Below are 26,781 nucleotides of genomic sequence, written 5' to 3'. Positions count from 1 at the left end.
GTACTTTCCACAGGAAGAAGAAGATTACTTCACCGATTTTGTAAATCGACAACACCAGCGAGATGAAGATGTCTTAACTTACTATAGGGACAAAACCTCCTTGGCGGAAAAAGCTAAGTTAAACATGCAACAGACCATTACAGGTCTCAATGCCGGCATAAATGCGGAAATTAGAAAATATATGATAGCCGCACCGCCAGCCACCGCTGTCGAATGGCTTCAGAAGGCTACTAAGTTAATAAAAATTCAAGAAGAAGCAGATCATCCGCCGAAGACCCAGAAAGAAAATCATCCGGCAACTAAACCGAATCGAGAAAATTACACAGGATCCCAACACTTTGCCAAAAACCAGATACTGTCATGGCCGCACACAAAGAAAACGACGCCATCTTGGATTCCACCACGGGGTCAACCCCAGTACAGAAATTTGGTACATCACATGAGCAGACCGCCATCCCCTTGCCGTTTTTGCTATCAGCAGGGATTACCAGCACAGCACTGGAGAAGAGACTGTCCCCAAAGATATTCAGCTCCTATTCACAGAGACGTCCACAAGGTATCTGAAGCAAATGAGGCAGAACCAACTTCACCATCTTGACTACTACTAACTGTTTCAATGGAGAACAAGACGATGCCTGCGCTCATCGATACAGGAAGTTCCATCAGCCTTATATCCCAAAAACTATTAGATACTTTATCCAAATACTTTCAATACCAATCGGATGTGAAGATTATCACTACAGCTGCAGGATCTACCACAAGCATGGCTAATGTATCAATCCCTCTTAAGATTGGAAACCTGACAAAAAACATTACTTTACATGTAGTATCCAGGTATTTCCCTTATTTAATTTTATCTTATCCAGACATTAGAAAATTTAGTCTTGTCATAGATTCTAGTCTTAATCAGATCTCCCAAAATCAGACTATCCTAGCATTAGATCCTAATACTTTTGAAGTACGTTCAAATCACTCTAGTTCCACAAATAGTTACTATAGTAGAGACATTAATCATTTTTGTAATAGAATAAGTAAAAATAGTAATAGCTTATATAAGATAGATCAGAAGGAGACCCCTCAGGCTCCTAACCTTGTCTTCCCACCTCCTTTGGCTCAAAATGCAGCAGGAACTTGTAGGGGTAGGAATAGTTCTACTTCCTTAAAGGAATCTCTGTTAAATATTTTTAACATTAGGGATGTTGTTAACCCTAATCTGAAGGATGATCAGAAGCAGAAGCTAAAGAGCATTGTTTTAGGATTTCGGGAAGTTTTTTCTGCTGAGAAGTTTTCAGTGCCAGCCCTAAAAATAGCTTCCCCTAGAATATTACTTAAAGACGAAAGACCCATAACTTTAAAACCTTACAGAGCATCTTACCGTGATAGGGAAGAGATTGATAGACAGGTGGAACTATTGCTAAAGTCGGGATTGATTGAACCATCGTCGTCCCCTTACGCTGCCCCAGTCACATTAGCCAAGAAAAGAGATGAGGGAAAAACTAGATTATGTATGGACTATAGGAAATTAAACGAGAGGATTAAAGTTAACAATGAACCTATTCCCAGAATAGATGAGCTACTGGATAGACTTATAGGTGCGAAAATATTTTCTACGGTAGATATTCTGTCAGCCTATTGGCAGGTTCCTCTCCATTCTGAAGACAAAGAACTAACTGCCTTTGTAACGAATTCTGGTCATTTCCAGTGGAATCGTTTACCATTTGGCCTAAAGACTTCACCCCAGATTTTTCAGCTAGTTCTAAAAAATATCCTAAATAAATATAGATTTCCTTTTCTCATCAATTATTTTGATGACTTGTTAATTTTTAGTCAGAACGTGGACGAACACCTAAAACATTTAACACAAGTATTTGAATTATGTTCAAGGGAGGGTCTCTACTTAAATCTTAAAAAATGTCAGTTTGTTAGATCTGAAATTAATTATCTTGGGTTCAACATCAAACCAGAAAGTTACTCCCCCTCATTACCAAATATAGAAACAATACAAAAGTTAAAATGTCCAACTAATATCAAACAATTACAGGGCTTTTTAGGGTCCATAAACCATTACCATCGATTTATTCCAAATTATGCAAATTTAAGAGCTCCTCTAAATAAGCTCCTAAAGAAAAATCAAAACTGGGTTTGGACGACTAAATGTCAAGAATCTTTTGAGAAATTAAAACGAGCACTTATCACCAGACCCATCTTAAACATGTATAACCCTTTGCTTCCTACACATCTTTATACAGATGCTAGCGGAGATGGTATAGGGAGTATCTTGAAACAGGAACACCCTGTTAAAGGATTACTTCCTATTGCCTATTTCTCCAGGTCCTTACGTGAATATGAAAAAAGCTACACCATTAGTGAGAGAGAATGCCTTGCAATTGTAGCATCTATTGAAAAGTTTCACTTTTATCTTCATGATATCTATTTCACCATACACACTGATCATCAGGCTTTACAGTGGCTGAAAGGTATAAAAAACCCATCTGGAAGGTTATTTAGATGGTCTTTGAAACTAAGCATGTATCAGTATGATATTAAACATCAGAAGGGAAGCCAGAATGTAGAAGCTGATTATTTATCCAGAGCCCCCGTGAGCCATTTTGTTACCACTGAGGAAGTCCTTTCCAACCAGGATACCTCATTACTCACCTCACCCAAATTCTTCCGAGATCGTGAAGATGTAATCTGTATCAGAAAGAAGGGATTTACAAAGAAAGTCATACCTCCATCGCTTCAATACAAGGTGCTATCCAGGGCACATGCACACTATGGTCACCCAGGTATAACACAGATGCTGAAACTAATTAGTCCACGTTACTATTGGCCGAATGTCATCAACGATGTTGTAGAGTTTGTTAAACATTGTGATGCTTGTCAGAAAGCAAAGACATACAACCATAAAAGGTTTGGCTTGTTAGGTGATTTACCTTCATCAAAAGCTCCATTTGACATGTTATCTATGGACACTGTCTCTGGAATGCAAAGATACGGATCTACTAAAGGCTACCTTCATGTTGCCATCGATCACTTTTCTAGGTTTGCTTGGTGTTTTCCATCCAAATCTACTTCTATAAACGCCTACATAGATTGTCTAGGCAAAATATTACAGACAGGCAGCCCGAAACGTCTACTAACAGATAGAGCACCTTCATTTACCTCCTCTAGATTCAGAAGATATTTAGAAAAGAATGGAATCAAACAACATCTAACAAGTACTCAGCGACCTCAGCACAACGGGATAGTTGAGAGACTAAACGCCACACTTGTCTCTAGACTAAGAATAAAATATTCAGAGAATCCAAAACGATCCTGGACTCAAATGTTACGTGACGTTGTGAAAGAATACAATCAAACGCCTCATACTATAACAGGATTCCCTCCAATGTTTTTAATGTACGGAGAAATCCCCGATTCACCTGACAACTTGAATTATCCCTCTCTCAGCGAAGCACGTAAGATTGCCACCGAAAGAACTGAAATAGCTCATGAAAGAAACAGAGATAAATATAATAGTCAACACCAAACTCCAAACTTCAAAGTAGGAGACCAAATACTACTACAAACCTTTTTCCATCCCGACCAAGGAAAACTTGCTCCAAAGTATCATGGACCTTTCACCATATTAAAGATAGTATCTCCTTGTAACGTAGAAATAGACAGACCTGTCCAATCATTAAATAAATTAACTGATATTGTAAATGTAGATAAAATTATACCGTATTATAATCCAACCAACTTTAGAGTTCAAGCCGATAAATTGTATAACACCCAGCCCAACCTCCCTGAGGCTCCATGATGTCGCCTTTTCAGGAGGGGGGCATTTAACATATTTTAAATTTTGTATATATTTTTGTATATTTTTCTGTAATTTACTTTGTTAATCTCGCCCCTTTTGGAATGAGGTTAACAACACCAATAAAGAATAAAGGAGAGTTCGAGTGAGGACCTGAAAGTGAACGGACGTGTTTTTATGGTCTCCAATTTTCTTTTGTCTTGCTAACCCTACACTCGACCCCACGACTACGACTGCAAAATAATACGACATATACATGACTTTTTATTTGTAACCTGTACAATACACAATAATGATGATTGTTCTTGCCGAAAAGTTCTTTAGGAATTACTGTATATTTTAGTCTTTTAAATTGAGATACCTAAATAAGGGGGCAGCAAAAATTTTCCTCCGCCCGGGCGGCTGACACCCACGCTATGCCACTGGTCATGGATCTTTGAGTATGACCCTGAGACAAAAAGGCAGAGTTTGGAGTGGCACACCCCAGAGTCACCCCATCCCAAGAAGGCACACATGAGCAAGTCCAGGATCAAAACCATGCTCATTGTCTTCCTTGACATCACAGACATTAGCCACCACAAATTCGTACCTGCCAGACCACTGTGAACGCAGCTTTCTACTTGGAAGTCCTCAAAAGAATGAAAAGGAGAGTCGCACGCTGCCGAAGCGACATCAAGGACCTGTGGAAACTTCATCACAACAATGCGCCAAGCCACAGTGCCTTTGTTGCCAACGATTTCCTGGCCAGGACCCACACCCCATTGGTTCCCCAGCCAGCCTACAGTCCTGACCTGGCTCCCACCGACTTTTTTTTGTTTCCTCGTTTAAAAGGGGCCATGAAAGGAAAACACTGGGACACAATTGAAAACATCAAGGCTTATGTTACATCAGCTCTAAAGGACATTCCAGAGAAGGCCTTCCAGAATGCCTTCCAAGCCTGAAAACATTGCCTTCACAAGCGTATCGATGCATGAGGGTGCTATTTAGAAGATTTTTGACTAATTGTAAGAATATGTTCAATAAATAATTTTTTATGAATTTGGTTGCATTACCTTGTATGTATGTATATATATGTATGATATATGTATATATATATATATATATATAATATATATATATATATATATATATACTGGGTGTACCACAAATAAGTATCCATAAGAAAGCAATGCTGAGAAGTTCATGTGAGCAGGGACAGATTTTTTCCCCCAAAATTGCAGGGGGGTTTACAATTTTTCTGCAAATGACAAGAATTTAATATAGCCCTGCCTACATATGGAAGTTATTCATAGCATGCCTTGCACATCAATTTGATAATAAATTAATTAAATATGTAATTCAAATTTCAAAAACATTCCATAAACATTGAAAATGTTCAAAGTACATATAAAAATGTTTTCATAAATTAACACCAACAAATTGACTAATTATCTTAACTAATTGTATGCATATAGTGGTGGTATGCCATCATTATTTTGCAATAAACTGTTCATTTATTCTTTTGCAAGTTTTTTGATAAAAGATATCTTCAAACAACTTAGATAGATGTTTTAAGAGCATCTTAAACAATACCAAATATATTATTACTGTTGTTATTATATAAACTCAAATAGAAAAATGGCTGATAAACACACACACACAAATTACTTTATGTTCTTTTCCAGCACTTGTGCACTTTGTTAGTATATTATCATTTTTTAAATTTATATTTTATTTTTATTTGTAACTTAATCAATAATCCCATTAACATTTTTAAGGAAAATTTAATGTAATATCATTCTAAAATAATGTGACTTTAAATATTGTTCCAAACTGAATCTTTGTTCAAAAACCCGATGAAGGCTTATTAATCAAGCCAAAAATGTTAGTTTGATTAAAGATGAAGTTGCTGGAAAAGTGAGTAAAGTAATTTTTCTGTCTCTAGTTATTATCTAGTTCCAGCTTATACCAGTATCGAACTGATAAACAGCTAAAGATTAATCATATTTCACCTTTAATCAATGTCTTTATATTCTGTAAATAAGATTTTGATAAGAGTTTTTTTTCCCTCATTTTTTATCCTTAGTGCTCTGTGGAATCAAAAGGAATAAGATTTATATTTTCTAACAATATTCTTATTTACTATTTGTAATTAAAATATAACAATAATAAAGAATATGTTATTACTTTCATGAGAAAATATATTTCTTATTTTTTTGAAAATAACATATCTTATGAATATTTGATAAGAATATTTAACTAAAATTAGATATTTACAGTATTTGGTTACATTGATTATTTTTAACACAAATTATAATGAAAATAAAATTAACCAGCCTTAAGTAGACCTTGCACAGACTTAGGTTTTCAGTTACTTCTAAAACCTTCTTCTTTCAAAATCAAGATAAATTCTTTCAAAGAATCTATCTGAAGAAGGTCTTAGAAGTAGACAGAGTATTAGTAATGGATCTCTCACATATGTGCAAGCCCTACTTAAGGTTGGTGAATTTTATTTTGATTTCTGCCTTGTTATTAGAAGATTAATTTAACACAAATTATTTTCACAAGCCACGTTCAAATAAAAATTACATAAAGAACAAAGATTTAGTAATTAATTCACTGGAACTTTTCAATAGACAGTGATATGCACAAAAAACACCTTCCTTAATTACTCCAGCAATGTTTATTCTGAATTATGAACATTTTCAGCTGCATTTAGAGGCCTTCTTCAAATAAAAATACCACTCCATCAATCAAACATTTGAAAACAAACATTCTAAACATATTATGATATTATTTCATCAAATTCACAATATGTTTAGAATATTTCTTTGTTTTTGAACATTTGATCAATGGACAGCTTTTTACTTGAAGGCCTCTAAATGCAACTGAAAATGTTTGTAATTCAGAATAAACATTGCTGGAGTAGGTAAGGTAGATGTATTTTGTGTGTCAGTGTTTGCAAAAATAAGAAGTGAAATTATATTAAGGTTGCTTATTAGTGCAATAGAAAAATAAATATCTCAAATATTCTAGGCTATGTCAATATATAGTAATATATCTACTGCACTATACTTGTATATAAAGTGCCTAGCTTAGAACTGCAATGACATTTTCCATCACAACAACAACAACAACAATACAATAAAAAATGATGGCACCAAGAATTGATGAATCATCACAAAATTTGTTATGAATAGTCTATATTGGGAATAAGGGACAAAGCCTATAAGGCAAGCAAGCAGAGGCTTAGAACACCTATGGCAACCAGAAAAAAAAAAAAAATAGAAACAGTGGCATAAAAATCAATAAATCATAATAAATTTTTTAAACAAATGGATGAAGTCCCCTAGAAATGTTATAAATCAATTAATAATTATAAACATTTTTTATTTTAAATTGCTTCTTGTCTACTTTTTATTAACTATAGTAAATCTTTGATTTTCCAAATGCAAACATCAAATAGACTTATTTAAACCTGAGACAGAACAATCACCAGCAAAATTCTATTTATTTTTCTTTATTCTCTAATATGCATTTCAGTCCTCAAGCCATTCAAGTCTCTCTTCGGTTGGATAATTTACTTAAATAAGATCTTAATATTTTTTATTTACAACAGAATACACAAAAAAGAAAAAGTTTATTATAATAATTGTAAATAATATATATTTTATAAATTTTTGTAATTATGCAATTTTGTAATTGTTAACTGCAAAAATTTTATTTGTAAAATTTTTGTAAAAAAAAAAAATACAATTAAATCATTACATTCACTGCTACATATAAGTATAAAATGAATGTAAAAATGATCAGTTCTCAATTACAGTATCAAGTTACCCTCTTCACAGTAGACAGATAGTATATCAATGAATGTGAATAATTTATATTTGTAATATCATTTTTCACATTATCTGATAATGCTTACAGCTCCTGTAAAATAAGCATTAAAATAAAATATATCTTTATATAGAACATTTAAACTTCCAATAAATATTTTGTTTTGTAGTATGTTTTTAAAAATGTAATTATGTAAGCTTGTTTTGCAAGTGAAGTGTCTGAAAAGTTTTTTTCATTTTAATTTTCAGTTTTAAAAGCTAAAACTGAAATCAACCATTTGAAATTTAATTTCTAATTCAAAGGATATATTATTTTCAGAATTACGAGATTCTTAAGATGTAGTACTTTCAAAAAATATTAATCACAAAAAACCTAAGACAATTTCTTTGTAGATTAATTTAAGAATCAAAGGTTGGTTTTTTTTTAGTTAGTGACAGCTTTTCAATTAATACACTGATTTTTAAAAGCTATTCATTTCTTAATGTACTTTTTAAATTAAAAATCTAAAATAAATATGATTCTAAATCAAATTTATGAAAATGATATCACTGAATGATTTAAAGTAATTTGTTTTATGGTAAAATTGCATTTAAATTAATGTTCAATGATTTAACTGTGATATTTTATAACATTATTATATTTCAACCCTTCTTCCAAGTCTTATTAAAAAACAGTTTCCAAATAAACAACTGCTAAATTAAACAATCATTTAAATTCATATCATTTTCAAAACAAAATACATTTAGGAATACATAAAAAGACACCAAAACCAGTTGTAAAAGTCCAATATATTTACTAAAATAACATTTTTGTCCATTTCAAACTGATATCGGGTTATATAAACATAATGCAAAACTGAAAAATGTTTTGAACTTAACATCAAAGTTCACTACAACATTATAATAGTCCAATATATTTACTAAAAGTTTAGTAAATATAGTTGACTTTTACAAGTGGTTTTGGTGATTTTTATGTGTTCCTATCTAAGTACTATTAGTTTTAATAAAGTTATTAAAGCCTTTTTTATTTTGTGCACACAATTTATTTTGTGAAATTAGCTGATGTACCTGGCAATGCTCAGATGTTCTTACAAAAACATTATGCAGTTTGAAAACTATATGTCTTTGCTAGGTGGGACTATATACATTGAACATATATACATTCAATGTATATAGTCCCCATCTAGCAAAAACATATGTAGTGTTTTCATTGTGTTTCTTTTGATTCTCTCTTAATAAAATAAATTTTGTTCTCTATACATATTTTTGCATAGATTTGTTCAATCATATTTTACAGAGATATTTACAAAAGTTAAAAAATTTCTCTCAAATAACGAGGAAAGTATTTCTTAATAGAACAATTTGTAACAAAAGAATTTAAAGTGATATATTTCAAGAGACAATAATTATTTTTCAAAAAACATTAAAAGTAGGTGGAAAATTATAATAGTAAGATTTTTCAAATACTTTTAAAATATTTATGCATCATTAGATTTTACATCAGAAGCAATAAAGTAAATTACAAGTATTCAAGTGAAGAGATTAAATGGTAATGACACTACAACTTATTTTAGCCAATTACATGTTTAGATCATGAGTTCTTAATAATTAGTTTTATTAGTTTACTACTTTCAAAATAAAAATAACTGAATGTGAAATTAAATGTGTAGTGTCAGATTGGTTTCTAGGCAGTGGATTTAACAGATTTATTTGCTAAAATGAACTTTCATGGTCATTGTAAAGAAATATGCAGATTTTCACAAATTTTTCTATAAAATATGATAGAACAGTTTATAAGAAAGTATATAAATAATAAGAAAGATAAACTGTCTAAAAAAGTTAGAAGGAAAGAAGACAAAATTTGAAGACACTGCAAATCTGAACACAAATATGCCTACAAAGGCCTCACACAGATACAACACTGCCAAAAACAAAAAACAAACCTTACAAAATTTCCCTTTTATTTATAAGATTTGTTAACTGGATTCAAAAATGGCTGAAAAAAAGAACTGGAAACACAGATTTTAGTTTTATTTCAAATACTGTTGTCACATGATCATACCATTTCAAATGCAATTGAGCATGTCTAAAAAATAAGTTAATGACATAACTACAGATGTATTCTTTAGCAGATGAAAAAACCAGTTATACACATAATTAAGTTTAATGTCATGTCTATCAGATATTTTGGTTTCTATTAGAAAAAAATCTTCCAATTAAAATTTAGTTTCAACAGTGATTTTATGGCTTCATACTAACATATTTTTATTTAATTTTTGTAATAATTTGAAGTATGACATTTTTTTATTTATTTGATTTATTTGTTATATATATGTGTGTGTTGAATGAAAATATAGAAAATAGTTCTATTCAACAACACTGGCTAATTTCAAAACTTTAGTATATAGATTTCAATTTGACTACATTACTAAAAATTGTAGTTTTCAAAAATTTAATTTACTGTAGTTTTGATGAATTCAGATGTATCACATAAATAATTATTCTCTATAAAATATCAAATATAAAATCACATGTTTCACAATAAGTGAAAATTTCTATATACATTGTTATAACTATTATTTTAAATATTTCATATTTACTATTTTATATTGATTATTTAATTTCAGGTAATATAAGCAAAACTACACACGCACATTTCTTTCTAAAAAAATGTTATGGCAATGAATCTATAAATATTGTCTAAAAACAATCAAATATGCCAAAAATATATTTATACTTTTGTAATAGACAATAAATACACAACTGAACAATGTCATGATCATAAATCATTTTAATATTTCCTTCTTTTTGAGAAATTATTTTTGCTATAAATTAAACTAAACTAATTTAAATCATCATATGACTAAAAAATAATAGTTTAATCATCATTAAATAGTATAGCATTTCTAATTTTCTGCTTTTTTTAATAACTTTTTTAAATTTATGGATTAGAACAGAGAAGATCTAGAATTTATAATTTGTAATACACTACAAATACAAAACAAATCCTATTTTTGTTTTGCAGTTTTTTCTAAATTTAGAATTTATCTCTGATTTAAATAACTGCTTTTAAAAAGGATGCAATAAAAGTATTTTTTATAAAGCTAATTTTTACATGATTAGGTAAAAACTTTTTATAATTAAAAACTGATTTTAAAAAAATCCATAAAAATTATATTTGTAATACAATCATGTTTTGAAAATTTTTGATGTTCTAGGCTATATATATCTAGCTGTATAAATAATTTTAATAGTATTTTTAAAAAAGTAGTCAAAGAAAAAAAAAAAAAAAAACATACTTATTGATATTTGATCCCTCTTTCAATCTTTCTCCAACTGCTCCTGTTTTGACAGCTCTTTCACTACCAGCAAGATCAACTAAACTCATTTTTGAAACTTTCTCTCCTGTGACCTAAAATTTAATAGAAAAAAAGGTTATTTTAAATTATAAAAAAAGATACAAATAAAAATATTCTGCTTTCGATAAACGATACAAACTCCTGTTCCTTCATCTGTGACAGAACTGGTAAGTGTAATATTAAAGACAGCATGAGAACGGCTTGATTCACTATTCATATTAGTGGCAGCTACAGTTCTGGATTTGTTTCCTTCCGTCATGAGATTATTGATTTCCTACAAAAAATATCAAGTATAAAATATTTTACAATTTTTGAACAAAGTAAAGCAAGTAAAAAAACTTAAATGTTTACCTCAAAAGAGGATACTGCAAGAGTGGATAGTCCATCAACATATGGACCCAAAATATTGTGTTCTCTGACTCGCAGAGTTTGTTTAGTGCTGTTTTAATATATAAAATATATTATATAAATTGATTTTGACCTATATTTTTAAAAATAAAATATCTTTCTAGTAAACTGCATAGAATTTATGAATAAAAATTTGGAGAACATATATTTTATGGTAAATTAGACAACCAGGTTAGACATTAAACAAAAAAGAAACAATAAATGAAAATAATGCAAACTTAAAGAATATGAAATGTAAAAATTATAATAAAACAATTAAAATATGGCATTAAATAAAAATTAATTATTTTACGAGTAAAAAATTTTAAATAATTTTGAATAAATATTTAAAAAATTTAAAACTGAATTCAGTTATATTCATAGAAAGATTTATATAGGAAATTGTTATTCTTATTTTTTAATTATTAATTAAACTACATATTAGAAACGTAATTATAATAAAATGTATAAATTAATTTAAAAATTTTAAATTTATTTATATTTTTTGTTACATACTCACTTTTATTTTATGGTTGAATATATATGAATTATACAATATATGTAATTTATATTTAATGTCTTATATTCATAAATATAAAAAAATAATTTAAGTACATATCTTGAAAAATTTGTATTATAATTGATAATATCAGAATAATCTGTCAGAATATATTCTTTTTTTTTTTTTTTTATAAAACTGTATTCATGTTTTGTTCCTCTAAAAATTTTTTTATAAGTATTTCATTTGCAAGAAATACTAAAAGTAAGATACAAATTACATTTGTATATTTTGCTCAAGATGCAAAATATGAAAAATGTAATAATTTACAAATTGAAATTGAACATAAATTAACTAATCTTTATACTTCAAAACAAAAATATAAGATATCAACAATGTTTTATAGGAGGAACTTAAAAGTTTTATTAACAGCTTATATTACAACATGTTTTTATCCTCAACTCAGAACTTTCCTTCAAAAACTATATACATTTTACTTATTACTGATAACAGAATTTATATTTTTGAAAATGAGTTTTATTACAATGTCAGTTTTCTATGGATTAAACTTTAATAGTTTGTTTTTCTAATAAAAAGTTGGCATTACACATGTTAATAAATTGTATTTCTGTACTTTACATAATTTAAAAAAATAATATGGAAATATTTAAATTACATCATTATATATTTATATTCTTATACACACATTATATATTTAAATTTTTCAATATGAAAGTTTCAGTGGCAGGATTATAAATCTATATAGAATATAGTAAAAAAAATCTAATACTGTTAACATAAAAAAAAAATTCCTGTTAAAAGTTATTTTTTTAATATCTGGTAATGTTAATTTGCAAACAAGTTATGTTATGTTATGTAAGATGAAATATATACTAAATATAATTTTTTTATTTGATATTTATGTTTTTAGTGACACATTTTTTGATAAAAAAATAATTTTAAATAAGGAATTAATAATTGACTGAAAAATAATTTTATTATAATCTATTTCTATAATTTTCTTATCCTTGTATGTAGGTAAATTATATATTTTCTTGTAATATTTGCTCTATTTATGTTTTCAATAAATTATAACTATAATTATAGCTTCATTTATCATGAAATCTTGTTGTAAATAAATGGTATAGATAATAAAATTATTAGTAATATGATAATTATATGTTGTGATACATTTTATAAAATTTACATCTTAAAAGAAAACAGCTTGTGATAAATAACTATAGGCATATTAGGTTAATGCAAATCATTTCTATATAAAGCAAAATATTTGAACTGGTTCACAATACTCTATTTATACTTTTAACAGGATTTAAATAAATTCCTGATAAATCAATATGCAGCTGGACCATTAATGTTTTGTCAACATAAGTAAATTTTATAATAAAATAATTTAAGTTAATATTCAATAAAATAAAATCTGAAATTTACAAATTGCTAATGGTCACTAATGTAATTCTACACTTTCATATATATATAACTCATTAGTAAATATAGATCTCTCATGAGAATTTTATTTTTAGAAAAACTACTTAATGCTATTACATACAAAATCTAATCAGCAATATTTTATTTTTAGTAAGTTTTATAAAGCAAAGAAATTATTCTTAAGAAATACATTAGTATTACTTTTTGTTAATGTATATTTAAATATTCAATAAGTAAATATTTATATACGTATATAAAAAACTTAATACTAACCCTTTGGGATCAAGCAAATCGTGAACCTTCTCATTATATATTTCCATATAGGAAACTTCAACTTTGTGTGTTAGGGACGTATCACATTCCTTGGCAACACGTTCAAATAAAGCATCACACATACGTGGAATTAATCCTTTATTGTCTTCTGATCCCATCATGGTGAATGATTTGCCAGAACCTATTTTCAATATAACAAGAAAGACTTTAAATTATTAACAGATTTTTAATTTTTCAAAAGTTACAGATATGGCATTTAACTCACTTGTTCATATATTATAATTAATTGTAAATGATATTTTTTATTTATTGTTATATAAATGATAATAAAAGAGAAATGAAAAACAAGTTTATTTATAATATCAAATTATGTACAACAAAAAAAATTATAATTACATTTTGACTATTAAAATTTGCTAAAATAATTATTTTAATCATTTTAAATGAATGGCAGAAACAAAGTACATACATTTATTTTTAAAATTCATCAGTACTTAAAATAATTCTTCTCTAAAATACCACATATGTTTTTTTTATATTCCATCATTCAAAAAACTTGCAATTAAAAAACATATTTTTATTTTATTCACTATATAACAGTACTGTACATGTTTTGAATACCAGTAATGGCGCTTCTCGATCTCATCTTTTCAAATTTTTTTTTAACTTTTTCTATCCTGTGGATTTAAGGACCTTTTGAAATTCTATTGTGAGTTCTGCTATACGAACATTGGTGTGATAGACCTTTTGTTACCAGCAAAGATCACTTGAAACACTATAACTACTGAACAAGTATAATTGAAAAGGTCTGTTATTGGTGTATTGCAACAATCAGCATTCATTGTGAATAATGATTGTTGTTTTGGACTACAAATGTAACATGCCATTGATTCTAAGACAGACTTCTATTTTGGAAAGTAGATAAAAAAAAAGTCCATGGGGATACTATAGATTACTATCTATGCAATTTCGGGTCTTTGAGTATATATCTGAACTCAGGAGACCGAGACGAGTTCAACGATACCCTACTTTTGAAAAATAATAAAGTTATCATACTTTTTTCCAGCAATCGCACGATGATAGGGAGTCGCGTCGCTCTCTCCACTAAGTCAGCCTTGCTATTGCGATTGGGAGTAGCGTCGCTTGCCGTTAAAATTGCCTTTAGTAGACGTTTTCCTCCCTTTTTTTACTTTGTTCAAGAACTATCGTGAATCAATAACTAGTGACATTTAGCACATGGCGACCTGCCGGCGGCTCCCCTCCAGGAGGTCAGTCAGGAGCACAAACAGTGGGAATGGCCGCCATGTTCGCTGCCATAAGTAACATTAACCGAAATGGCAATCGCGCAATGATCGGAAGTCGTGTTGCTCTCTCCTCTCTCGTATCGCGTGTTTAACCCTACTGGAGATGATCGTAGTCCGACGTTGTGGTTTGCAGACTTTACCGCAAGATGGCAGTACTAGCAGCTATGGTGCCGTCTTCATGAGAGCATTAAAAAAGTATGGTAACTTAAAAAGTATGATAACTTTTTATTTTTTGTCTCCGGTCCAAAAATAGGGTACCATTGAACTCGTCTCGGTCCCGAGTTCAAATATATAATCAAAGTCCCGAAATTTCTTAGGTGGTAATCTATAGTCCATTTTAGAATTGAGGAAATATGATATTTATTTGCTCAATTTGTTTATATAAAATTATTCTTAAGAAATATTATTATTATTATTATTATTATTCTGATTATAAATTTTTTTTAAGTTATTAGAAGTTGACACAATAAAAAATATCATTATGGAAAAAACATTTCAAACAATGTAAACACTAAAAACCATTGAGTGTTCTCTCACAATATTCACATTTTTTGACCAGAAGCTCACCCTCTGGTGTTTAAAAACAAAACTATTTTATCCATGTCATTTGAATCATTCTTGTGTATTGTCAGCAGTAAAAATGAATAGCAGTAGGAAGAGCAAAGCTTTCTGTTGTGTTCAAAATTGCAATTCCAAAGATATATGGGATCCCAATATAAGTTTTCATCTATTCCCATATGAAAAACAGATAACTATTTGAAAATCAGAATTTGGAGAAGCTCATAAGTGCAACTGACGGAGGTGGATTCGACTGTTAAGAATTGGCAAAAAATTTTTTCGACTGTCCAGCTTTATATGAACAAGTTATGCTGTCAATTTTAATAAGTTTTCCTTAACTTTTAAAATGCTAGTAATTTTGTGTGGGGCAGATATCAAAGCTGATGTTTGAATACAGAGCACAAATATGTATAGAAAAATCTCACTCATTTGTTTTGATAATACTACATAAAATGACCTGACCCACTAGCAATAATTGTTCTCCTTCTATAAAATTTCTTGAAAAACAACTACAAGCATAAGTCATTACATTAGACAGTAATGTATGATTAATTTTACATCGACTAGTTACAAACGACCCAGATATAGTGGCCATTTTGTAAGAGTGCAGTACCCTCTGTAGTTCACAATAAACACAAATATGAGATTGAAAATATTTTTAAAATATGTCCTTATCAATACAAAATTTCTATAATTATAATTTTTGAATATTGTATAAAGGTGAAAACCAAATATGTAAAATCAACCCTAAATTTTTAAAATGTTATCATACATATTTCATATACAAACAATATTATATCACATATAGTTTAAAGCAATACTTGCTTAAACTTCTCATGTATATTTAAATTTATATCATTAATCTATTTATATACTAAATGTATTATTAACATGAATTAATCACACTAATCTTAATATTAACTATAATCAAAATTCTTAGTTCTTTAGTCTGCTTGAAAATAATAAAAGAATAGCTATAAAACCCATCTACAGAATAAAGGCAATGCATTAAAATTACTACATATTAAATTTATTTTGTATTGATAGAAAATTAAATTTTCATAGAAGGATAGACAAATTGATAAAAATTTAACAAACAGTTATAAGAATGGAATAATGAATGATTGGACAAGCATCTATTTTGTTACTTGAACTACTATAAAATAATTTTTTTAGATATTTGAATTTATCATTATGACAATATTGGAAATCAATGTATCATTAAATGAAATGAAAATAAATATTACAAATTTAAAATTATAAAACTAATTTAAATAAAATTATTCAATCAATGCTTTTCAAATATAAATGATAAAATAAAAAATTTTTTCAATAAGTAGAGAAATACATCATAATAAATAAATAAAAAATAAGTGGTTATTCTTATTATCTCAACAAATTATTAATGTATAGTTTACAGATTAGATATTAATAGTTCGTGGATCAAATATTATAACAAATCATTCAATGAATCCTATTTTAAAAATAATATTCTACAATAATATATATATATATATATATATATTAATAATCTGTCTCTTTTTAATAAGATTACAAATGTTGGGATTCCTGTGCAAATATTTCAATTTTACCAATTCTTCTTTTTATTGTTTTAATAAAAATGTTACATGGTAATTACATGTAGGTACATGCAAATAAAATTTATATAGGCTACCAATTTATTTCAAAATAGTCCTGTATATGTGCAGCGAGCAGCTAGCTTGCTTGCACATTATTGTTTTAATAATGTTTCTATATTTTACATTAATTAAAAACTTTTATTAAAAGATTAAAAATAGCAGCATTAAATATATAAATATAATTAATATTTACTATATAAAATATATTGATTTCTATTTGTATTTTATATTCTTTACACGGTAAATATTGGATTTAATTTATTTAAAAATTCTTTGTTATGAAACATGATTTTAAATAATAAAACAACAGCTACAAGAATTCATAAAGAAGTTGCAAAATTGATTTATATGAAATTTTTAAGAAATAAAAATAAATTTTGAAGAGGAAAAAAATATTGAAATGTCAGAACGTTATATTAATTAATTTTTTATAAAGAACGAACACAAAAAATAATTTTAATTTAACTTGTAACATTTTAAAATTTATCTTATATTTTCATACCTGTCTGGCCATAAGCAAAAATGCAGGCATTATAACCTTGGAAGGCATTATCTAAGATATCAGCACCCAAACTCTTATACACATCTTCTTGGCTTGCATAATGATCATCATTTTCATTAAAGGACCAGAAACAATGATCAAAAGCAAATGTCTACATAAAAATATTTAAATAATGTTTATTTTTGAATTATATATTTAATAAATAATAGGAAAAAAAGTTAAAACTCTTACCTTTGGTTGCTTTCTGCTGCTTGAACATTATAAAAAAAATAAGAAAATAATTTAGAATAATAATCATAATAATTAATGAATGATTAAATGTAGATAAAAATAATCTTGATCAATGAAATTGTTTGTGAAAAAACTAATTAAACAATGTGAAATTCAGTATTAAAAGAAAAAATAGCTAAATTAATAATTTAAAAGAATTTAAAACTAGTTTTATATGCAACACTTAATATCTGAATGAAAAATAGTATAGCAATAATTTAACAGGAGTATATTTTAATGCAATGATTTTTTTAATACACAGTATTTGTTTTTCCTTTTTCTTTACTACTATCTAAGACAATAAATTATTGATAATCTTTATACGGCTAAAATTTCTTTTCTCTTCTGACAATATATCTTTAGTTTGATTTCCAATACACTTGATGTCAGCATATTTCATATAGTTCTATTAAACTTGTCTCTTCAATATATTCTTCTAACATTTATATGTAAAACAGTCAATTTTTTAATAAATTTTATACTTAACAGTCATAATTCATTCAATGATTATATTAAATAAACTATTTAAAAAAACTACATAAAATAATTTATTTTCAATGAAAAAATCATTTTCAAGTAAAATTAATTTTATATTTGAAATAATATTGAAATGTATTATTCATCGAGTGTTTAATTGTATCTTGACTAAGACCATAACCAATTATCAGAGCATATCTCGGGTAATCCATTCGTCATATCAGAATATGACAAGACTCCAACTGTTATGCCCTAATTTAATTAAATCAGAATTGCTATTTATTCGTTCTTTTTACACAAAAGATTGATTATTAATTAATAATTTAAATAAATTAAAAATTGAATGCATCAAGAGTACATGGTACAGGTACACGTGTCAAGAGTCTAACCCAGAAGCCTTAATTTCAATCCACTATCTCTGGGTTAGTTCATGAATAACTGAAATTTCAGGTTTTATTAAGAAAGTATTTTGAAAGAAATTATATGAATAATAAATTAGCTTATTTTGTTTATATTATAATAAAAATTACTATATCCTTATTTCAGATCTATAGGATTTTATAACAGCTTATATTTAAACATTACATTATAAAAGTTATAAAGTTATAAATTTTTAATTTGTCTAATTTTGATGATAATATTCAACAATGATCATGCATACAAGCTAATTTAATAACTTATGAATGTAATAATTTTGTGCCATATATAGCATAATCATGTAAATAATAAGTTCAAGAAGAATAAAATGAATTAAAATAAGAATTTCAACATTGACATTTGTTATAAACAGGCAAATCCATGTAACAGGGATTTAACCCCTCCCATTTGGAAAGAATTAAAAAAATTAAATGACATATAACTTATATTTATTCTGTACCTGTTAACTTTCTTTTTAGTCTACTATATTGTGTTAATATATTGTATTTATATTGTAAAAATTAATAAACTATGTTACAAAAAAGTAATGAATTTTTTAAAACTTTTGAAAATCCTTCACATGAGCCTAAAACAATTTTACCAATCTATAAAAAAGTTTAATTTCTATAAAAATCATATATTTAATCTATAAATACTTTCAAATTTTAAAATTAAAATTTTTGTTTCTTTTTAATAGGCAATAGTAAATTTTGAGGTTATAAAATCGCAAGATTATTATTATTGTTATTTTACTGTTCTTAATTATAAATAGGTTTTGCAAAGAAAATAATTATTTGTAAAAAGTTTTTATAGCTTGGAAATTATTAATCTAGGGAATCAGTTTATTTATAAAAATGATGATTAAAATACTTAAATAATAAAAAATATAAACTATTATTGAACATTTATCATCACTCATATTTTATTTTTTCTTTAAATTCAAGTAATTACAATTTAAAATAGAAAATAAAAATGTAAATTTTAAATGATAAATTATTTGTTTTTATATATTATAAGTTTAGAGGCAACTTTTATTTTGCAATACACATTTAAAAAAATAAATATACAGAAATCTAAAAATATTACAAAATCAATATATCAATGTTTCAGTCATTATTCCAGAATTCAAACAATGGACTATCTTGTTTTTAATTTTCAAATGTTTAACAAGGATGCTGAAAGAAGACATTAAAGGATTCCAATTTTGTAGCTTTGTTAAAATCTCCAATGAAAGAAAATTAGTATTTGTTCATATAAATTTGCCAGATAATTGAAATGTAAAATTCACAATTGCTTATCAATTAGTACCATAATAATTTCAAAAAAATTGTTAATTCTTATCATTTTCATTCAAAAACAGAAAATTTCAATAATAAAAATAAATAAATAAAATAAAAATGATTTTTAATTAATGTAAAAAAGTTATATATTACTATAATTTGGATTTTCATTAATAAGTTGGTCAAAGTGATATAAATCTTATATTCATGATAATTAAATGCTAGATTATATAATTTTTTTTATTAAATTAATAAATATAGTTTTATTTATTCAATGAGTTCTCGTAAGAAGCAGATTTTGTTGAGACAAGACTGTTACAGTCCTTATCTTACTGTCCAATTTCTATTCTGCTTAGATCTGTTATTTTACTCTCTATCTCCTTCGCCTTTTAAATATCTCCATTAACACTATCTCTGTACTCCTATCTTCCTTCTTATAGCACTATATCAATATATGAGATTCATGATCAATAAAAGCAAGTCATTGTGCAACTACAGATTTCACTATTAAGTTATATTCTCCTTTCCATTTATCTGCTTTTTCCTTTGCATGGACTATAAATTTTTCATACTGTAGTTGTTATTGGCACCCCTCTCAAATTTCTCTTTATTAGCCAGAGAGCAACTGGCAGCAGAGGATTTGTGCAACCACTGTGACTGCAAATGTCTCACTACTGCCAATGATTCTACCAATTTAATATGAAGAGAAATTCGAGATAATGCCAATTCTAATATGGTTAATCTTGTTTTCTTCTTGGATGTCTGTTGCTTATCTTTCCCAATAATTCTCATTTCAATTTGTCAACATTACTGAGTTAAATTACTAAAATGTTTAAGAAATTTTAGGTTTCAAAATTATTTTTAAAAATATTTTTAATCCCTACTACATTCATTTGAAAACATTAATGAAAGCTTTGTATTTCAATTCTTTATTTTATAAATATATTAATTCAATCTAAAAGTGTATTTAGATAAAAGATTAGTAAACAATACTATTTGCTCTAGGATATTATCTAGAGCATTGTGTCTCAGTTAATCATAATGTCATAATATATCCTAGGATTTCCAAATAATCTCATCTAACATTAGATCCAGAATTTGCTTTGTCATAGAATATACTGTAGTATATTCTATAAAGCTAGTATACTACAGTATATAATTTACATAAAATCAAACTGAGAATTGTGTAAATATATCAAATAAATATCTTAGTATTAAGATGTTATATAAATATTTAATACATGTAAAAATATAAATAATAAAATATTTTAGCATTAAAAAAGCTATCAATAAGAAGAAAAAGTTCAGTCCTTAACAATACTGAAATTTATACATTAAATTATTAACGTAAAATAATTTAAAATGATTTATCTGAAGATATATGACATTACATAATAAAAACAAGAAAATTAATAATATAAATTAAATAATTTATTAGTTTCTGAATAATATTTTTGAAATTAACCATGAAATTAAACATTGAATAAATTAATTATTATCATCTTTATTACTTCTGTATAGTTTTATCTTGTTCTAATGCATGATATAATTCAATTTGATATTTGATAAGGAAAATAATCTCAGTATTTTAATAGTAGCTATTAAAATTTTTAAAATATATAATAATATTTTTTCTCATTCTAATTTGATGTAGAAATAAATTTTCAGGACATCTTTAACTATTTTCAAATAATTAATGTAATTATAAGAATTTGAGGAATATAGTAAACTTGTAGAAAATTCAGAAATAATATACTATGATAAATGAACAGAATTAAAACTTTTAAGAAGATGATAAAATTTAAAATTTTATTTATATTTCAAGAATTGTTTAAATTTGAATGCTTAAACTTGGAAATAAAAAATTTATAATTTATACTGTCGACAAAACTCCAAAAAATTCTAAATAAATATATTATCATGAAACAAATGTAATAAAACAGTATTAAAACAAAATTTATCTTAAAAAATTCTGCTAAACAACAAAAATAGTGAATTAAAGGACTTTATATTCCATTAAATTATTCTGTCATTACATACAAATAATTTAAGATTTTAGAATAATAAGAATAATTAAATGCATATCAAATTTAGAAATCATTAAATAACAGTAAAAACCTTTTAAATATTTATTTTATTTTATACTCTGATAATCTAATTTCTAATATAATAAATATGCTTTCTTTTTAAAAAAAATTTGCTATCTTCTATAAAAAAAAAAAACTTTAACATAATATATTGAAATATTATAAAAGTATTTCAAATATGACTATTTAAAATATTTGAAATGATTATTATAAATTCTATATCAATTTATAATAAATTTATTACTTTATGATTTGAAAAATTCATTTGATGAATTTTTAAAACTGCTGATATTATATTGTAAATAAAACTTCTAAAATTAAATTATGAACTTTGCAATAAATATACTTGTCAAATCAAATACATTTAATTTTCTATTTTTAAGGACATTCTAAATACTGTATTCACTTTTTATTAAATTTTCAGTAACACATTTCTGAAGCTGTATCTAAATAATTAAGTATGGAATTTGATTTTTATCCTTTCATTTGGCTTATATAATAAATAATTTTCATATAAATCTATTATGTCTGAATTCTTTTGAACTTATTCATTTAAAAAATTTAGTAACAACAAAATTTAAATAAATAAACATTTATTTATTTGAATTTTGTTGTTAAACACATGGAGATATCAAAAACTTCTTGTTTAAGTTTAAGAAATATCATTTGAATGATAAACACTTAAAACTTTTTATTCTCAATAAAATGAACAAAGATACATATTCAATAGAATCCATTTGATATATTATGATTTTATTATAAAACTGCTAGTTTTAATTTACAGCATTCAGAATGACCTTGGACAAATTCAATGTAATGTTGACTTGACGCAAGTGTTATATATAAAAATATGAGAATTGACTTTATTTTCTTAGTTGGACGAATAGTTTTGTACTATAATAAGTACTATTATCTTTACTGATAATTTGTGTGTAGTTTATATAATTTTTTAAATTATTATTTGCTTTTATTAGAAATGAACTAATACTTCGTAAATTTAAAAAAATTTAATTATACGATAAAAGATTTTTTGTGCTAGAATCTATCACGTTTGCTAGGTACAATTAATATACAATCTATTAAGCAATGATTGTGACTGCAGTATATAGTAATGACCCTAACAATGCAACAACATATATAAAAAAAAAATTTCAAATGGTAAAATTATGGATTTTTATGTACTCTGTACGTATTATAAAAAGTAATCATTTTATCACACCCCTGCTATATAACTATATTAGCAAAACACATAAAATGTTAAAATAATAAATATCACTTGTTAAATTTACTTGCACTAACTGACCTGCATCAAATTGCTTGTATTGAACTGACCTAAAGCCATTAAAAATATATTTTTATATATATTTTTTTAAAATTTAATATTTGAGATTTAACTACATTTTGTATTTCTTAATGAATTTAGCAAATTAAAAAGTTTGTATTTATATTTAAATTTTACTACAAACTTTTGGAATTTTTATAAATGAATTTATAATGATAATATTTTTCCTACATATACTATTCTACAAAAATGAAAACTTACTCAAAGAAAATATATAAAAGTGAATAATTTTGTTTGCTTAAAAGATATTTGTCAAAGAAACGTTAAGAACAAATTGCAAATCTACTTATTTCCACTTTATTAGATGAACAAGATGGAGAAAAGATTATGTTTACCATTGTTTACTCAACATTTTAAAGTAAGCTGAATAAGTAAATATGTTAACAAAAGAGATGATTGAGATATTTGCTAAAGCAATGAGTAAAACACTGAAAAATAAAAATTTTAAATAAGAAAATGTCTACATCTAGAAGATACAGAAAACATGAGAAAAATTATCGAAAGTTTCAAAAGCAATTAAATACCATTTTTATAAATGTTATAAAAACAAATTAAATTTATTTTCATATTCTAGTTGAATTTATTTAATTAGAACATGAAAATAAACTTATTAAAAAATTAAATTTTGTTTAATTAGAATATATAATAAAATATTTTATTTTTTAATAATTTTAATTAGTATTGTTACAATACTGATATTAATTTCCTTATCAAATTTGTTGTTTAACGTTCTGTTATCAATGACTAACAAAAATTTATATTACTACTAATTAAATACAGAATTCCAAAATGTTTAAAATTCATTATATTGTAATATTAAAAAGAATCAAATATTATTAGCCATTAAGGTCTAAAGATTCTATAGAATGGCCAAAAATGTTCGATTGGTTAATAAAAAGCTGCATTTTAAAGGATTTTTGTTGATGTTTGATTAAATTCTATAGAAAGAAGCATTCAAAAACTGTTCAAATTAAATACAAAAAGTAGAGAAATATTTATAAAATTACATGGTATAAAAATATATGAATTGCAATAATAAAATATTTTAAGTTTTAAATATAGAGAATATTTAACCAAAGTCTTCACTATAATTAAAAAAACATTTAAAATTTTTGAAAATTTTCCATAATGAGCTAAAGAGAATTTTCTGTTTTAATGTGAAATTTGATTATTATTAAAAAAAATGATAAATTAAGATTAAAATAAAATCTTTATAGGTTTTCTTATCTTTTTCTTTTTTGTTATTTATTTTTATTTTAGATACTGATATACTTTGCTAATTCTTATTCTATAATATGCATCGAGGTTCTCAATAAAAAATTATATTTTTGAGATAACACAACAAAATGATAATACTGTATTGTATAAATTAATAAATAGTTAAAATTTGGCTTTAAAACAAACCTAATAAGATATATTTAATGATTAAAATTTTTTCTATTTCTTTAAAGTAGAGTGAGATTCCATTTTAATTGAATTTGAATACAAATTTACTATGTAAATTAAAACTGATGATAAAAATCTTAAATTTTTTAATAAATTACAAGATGGTAATTTTTTAATATACACATAATACATACAATATATTTGTACACAATTACAAAAATATTCTGTAAATAATCCATGTTTATATTTAAATGTTAATTGCTATATATAATATAGTAATTAACATAATCCAACAATTTTCAAACTTTTAACATCAAGATTATTTTGAATTAACAAAAAAATAGTTGCTGTTCCTCAACATAGACTTTATAAAATTCAGATAAGAAAGTTTCCATCAAATTTATAATATATAATACAAATATGAATATTTTATTTATTTTTTTCAGTTTTTATATAATACTAGAAAATCCTTAAAATTAGATTGAGAAAATATTCCCAGTCAATGCAGTATGACAAAACTTAATGAAATATTGCATAATGATAAAAGTATTGAGAACAGTTGCACAATTCTATTTTGAAATTGATGGTACAGAAAGCTAGAAAAATATACCATTACCAATCACTGAAACTTAGCTTTTTCTGATATTTTTCGAATATCATATTAAAATTTTTATTCTTTTAATTGGACAAAAGTTAATTTTATGCATTTATACAGTGCTTCTTACTGAAATTATAAGTTTTAATTAACATTACTTAAATGATTTATTAATCTTTTGCACCTCCATTTTGACTCAATTTATTTTGTAAGATTTTATTCTATAATTTGAAAATTACTGTCATATTCCAAAATTAGCAAATTACCAAAATTATTTTTTTTCCCTTTTATATTACACTTATTGCATTTACATATATTAAATTTAAGGTAAATTTGTATTTATCTTATTTATTTGGGAAAATAAGTTCTGATTCTAAATGTATTATTGAATTTTATTATCATCATTAACTTAAATTTAGTATTTAAACAGCTTTTAATCTAAGAAATACAAATAAAATTATAATACTCATTTTCTAAGCTTCCTATAATGAACATTTTCATTTCTAATAAACTCCAAAAACTTTTACTATAAATTATTAATCCAAAGGTAAATTAATATAATTACTTAAAAAAAATATAATTATTTAAAAATCTGATGACAGTCACAATTGTCTGTTTAATTTAAAATCATTTCACAACTTAAGGAAACAAATATTAAAGCAATAATAATGCATCTTAAATGCAAAGTTTTGGTTTATTTAATTCATTAAAATGAAAATGGATTATATTCTCAAAAATTATTTTAACTTTTAGATTCAATTTACATTTATTTTTCAGTTAAACATAAAAAAAATATTTGTTACATAACAGCTGTTATTAAAAATAATGTAATTTGGTTTAAATATAAGAAAGAAATTATGCGAGAAACTTTGAGTGTAAATAAAGAAACTAATACGATATAATTCTTCGAACATAAATTTGAATAAATTATATATGTTTGTTTTTCTTTACGAACTTTAACATGTTTATGATCTTGGAAAGTAGCCTAAACAAATAAACATCAACAATTAAGAAATATGTTTTAAATTATTTATTTATCCTGAAGCATATATTTTTTTTTTCATTTGAATCAATTAAAATATAAAATTATAACTATTTTCTCTAGAATCTATTTGCTCGTGAAACTTTAAAATATCTGTGAGCTGTTAAATAATTAATACAAAGATTGTCAAGTATAATTAAATAAAAACTTATTTTCTTCAACTTGAATTGAATTTAAACTATATTATGGCAAAGAGAATTAAATTTATTTAATATGTTTAGGTAAATTTTTAATTTTAACAGTTTGGAAATATAAAGTATGGGAATGTTTATTCTAAAATATTTTATTAAAACTTCTAAA

At 25.5% G+C, this 26,781-nt stretch overlaps 1 protein-coding gene across 6 annotated transcripts in view; it reads right to left on the bottom strand.

Moving 5' to 3' along the window:
* Positions 1 to 26,781, bottom strand: part of Khc-73 (Kinesin heavy chain 73) — a 121,245-nt gene that overhangs the window by 53,827 nt on the left and 40,637 nt on the right. For all 6 annotated transcript variants that reach the window (XM_067283727.1, XM_067283728.1, XM_067283731.1 and 3 more), the window contains exons 3-8: positions 17,817 to 17,832; positions 17,586 to 17,736; positions 13,582 to 13,762; positions 11,328 to 11,415; positions 11,116 to 11,250; positions 10,917 to 11,029 (exon numbers count right to left, since the gene is read on the bottom strand). In XM_067283727.1, coding sequence (XP_067139828.1) covers positions 10,917 to 11,029; positions 11,116 to 11,250; positions 11,328 to 11,415; positions 13,582 to 13,762; positions 17,586 to 17,736; positions 17,817 to 17,832 — 684 coding nt within the window. The remainder of the gene's footprint in view (positions 1 to 10,916; positions 11,030 to 11,115; positions 11,251 to 11,327; positions 11,416 to 13,581; positions 13,763 to 17,585; positions 17,737 to 17,816; positions 17,833 to 26,781) is intronic.

This window comes from Centruroides vittatus, unplaced genomic scaffold (assembly GCF_030686945.1).
Source record: "Centruroides vittatus isolate TY-2023 unplaced genomic scaffold, ASM3068694v2 scaffold_1015, whole genome shotgun sequence".
NCBI lineage: Eukaryota > Metazoa > Arthropoda > Arachnida > Scorpiones > Buthidae > Centruroides > Centruroides vittatus.
Note: the sequence above shows the minus strand (reverse complement) of the source record. Positions and strands in the feature narration are given on the sequence as shown.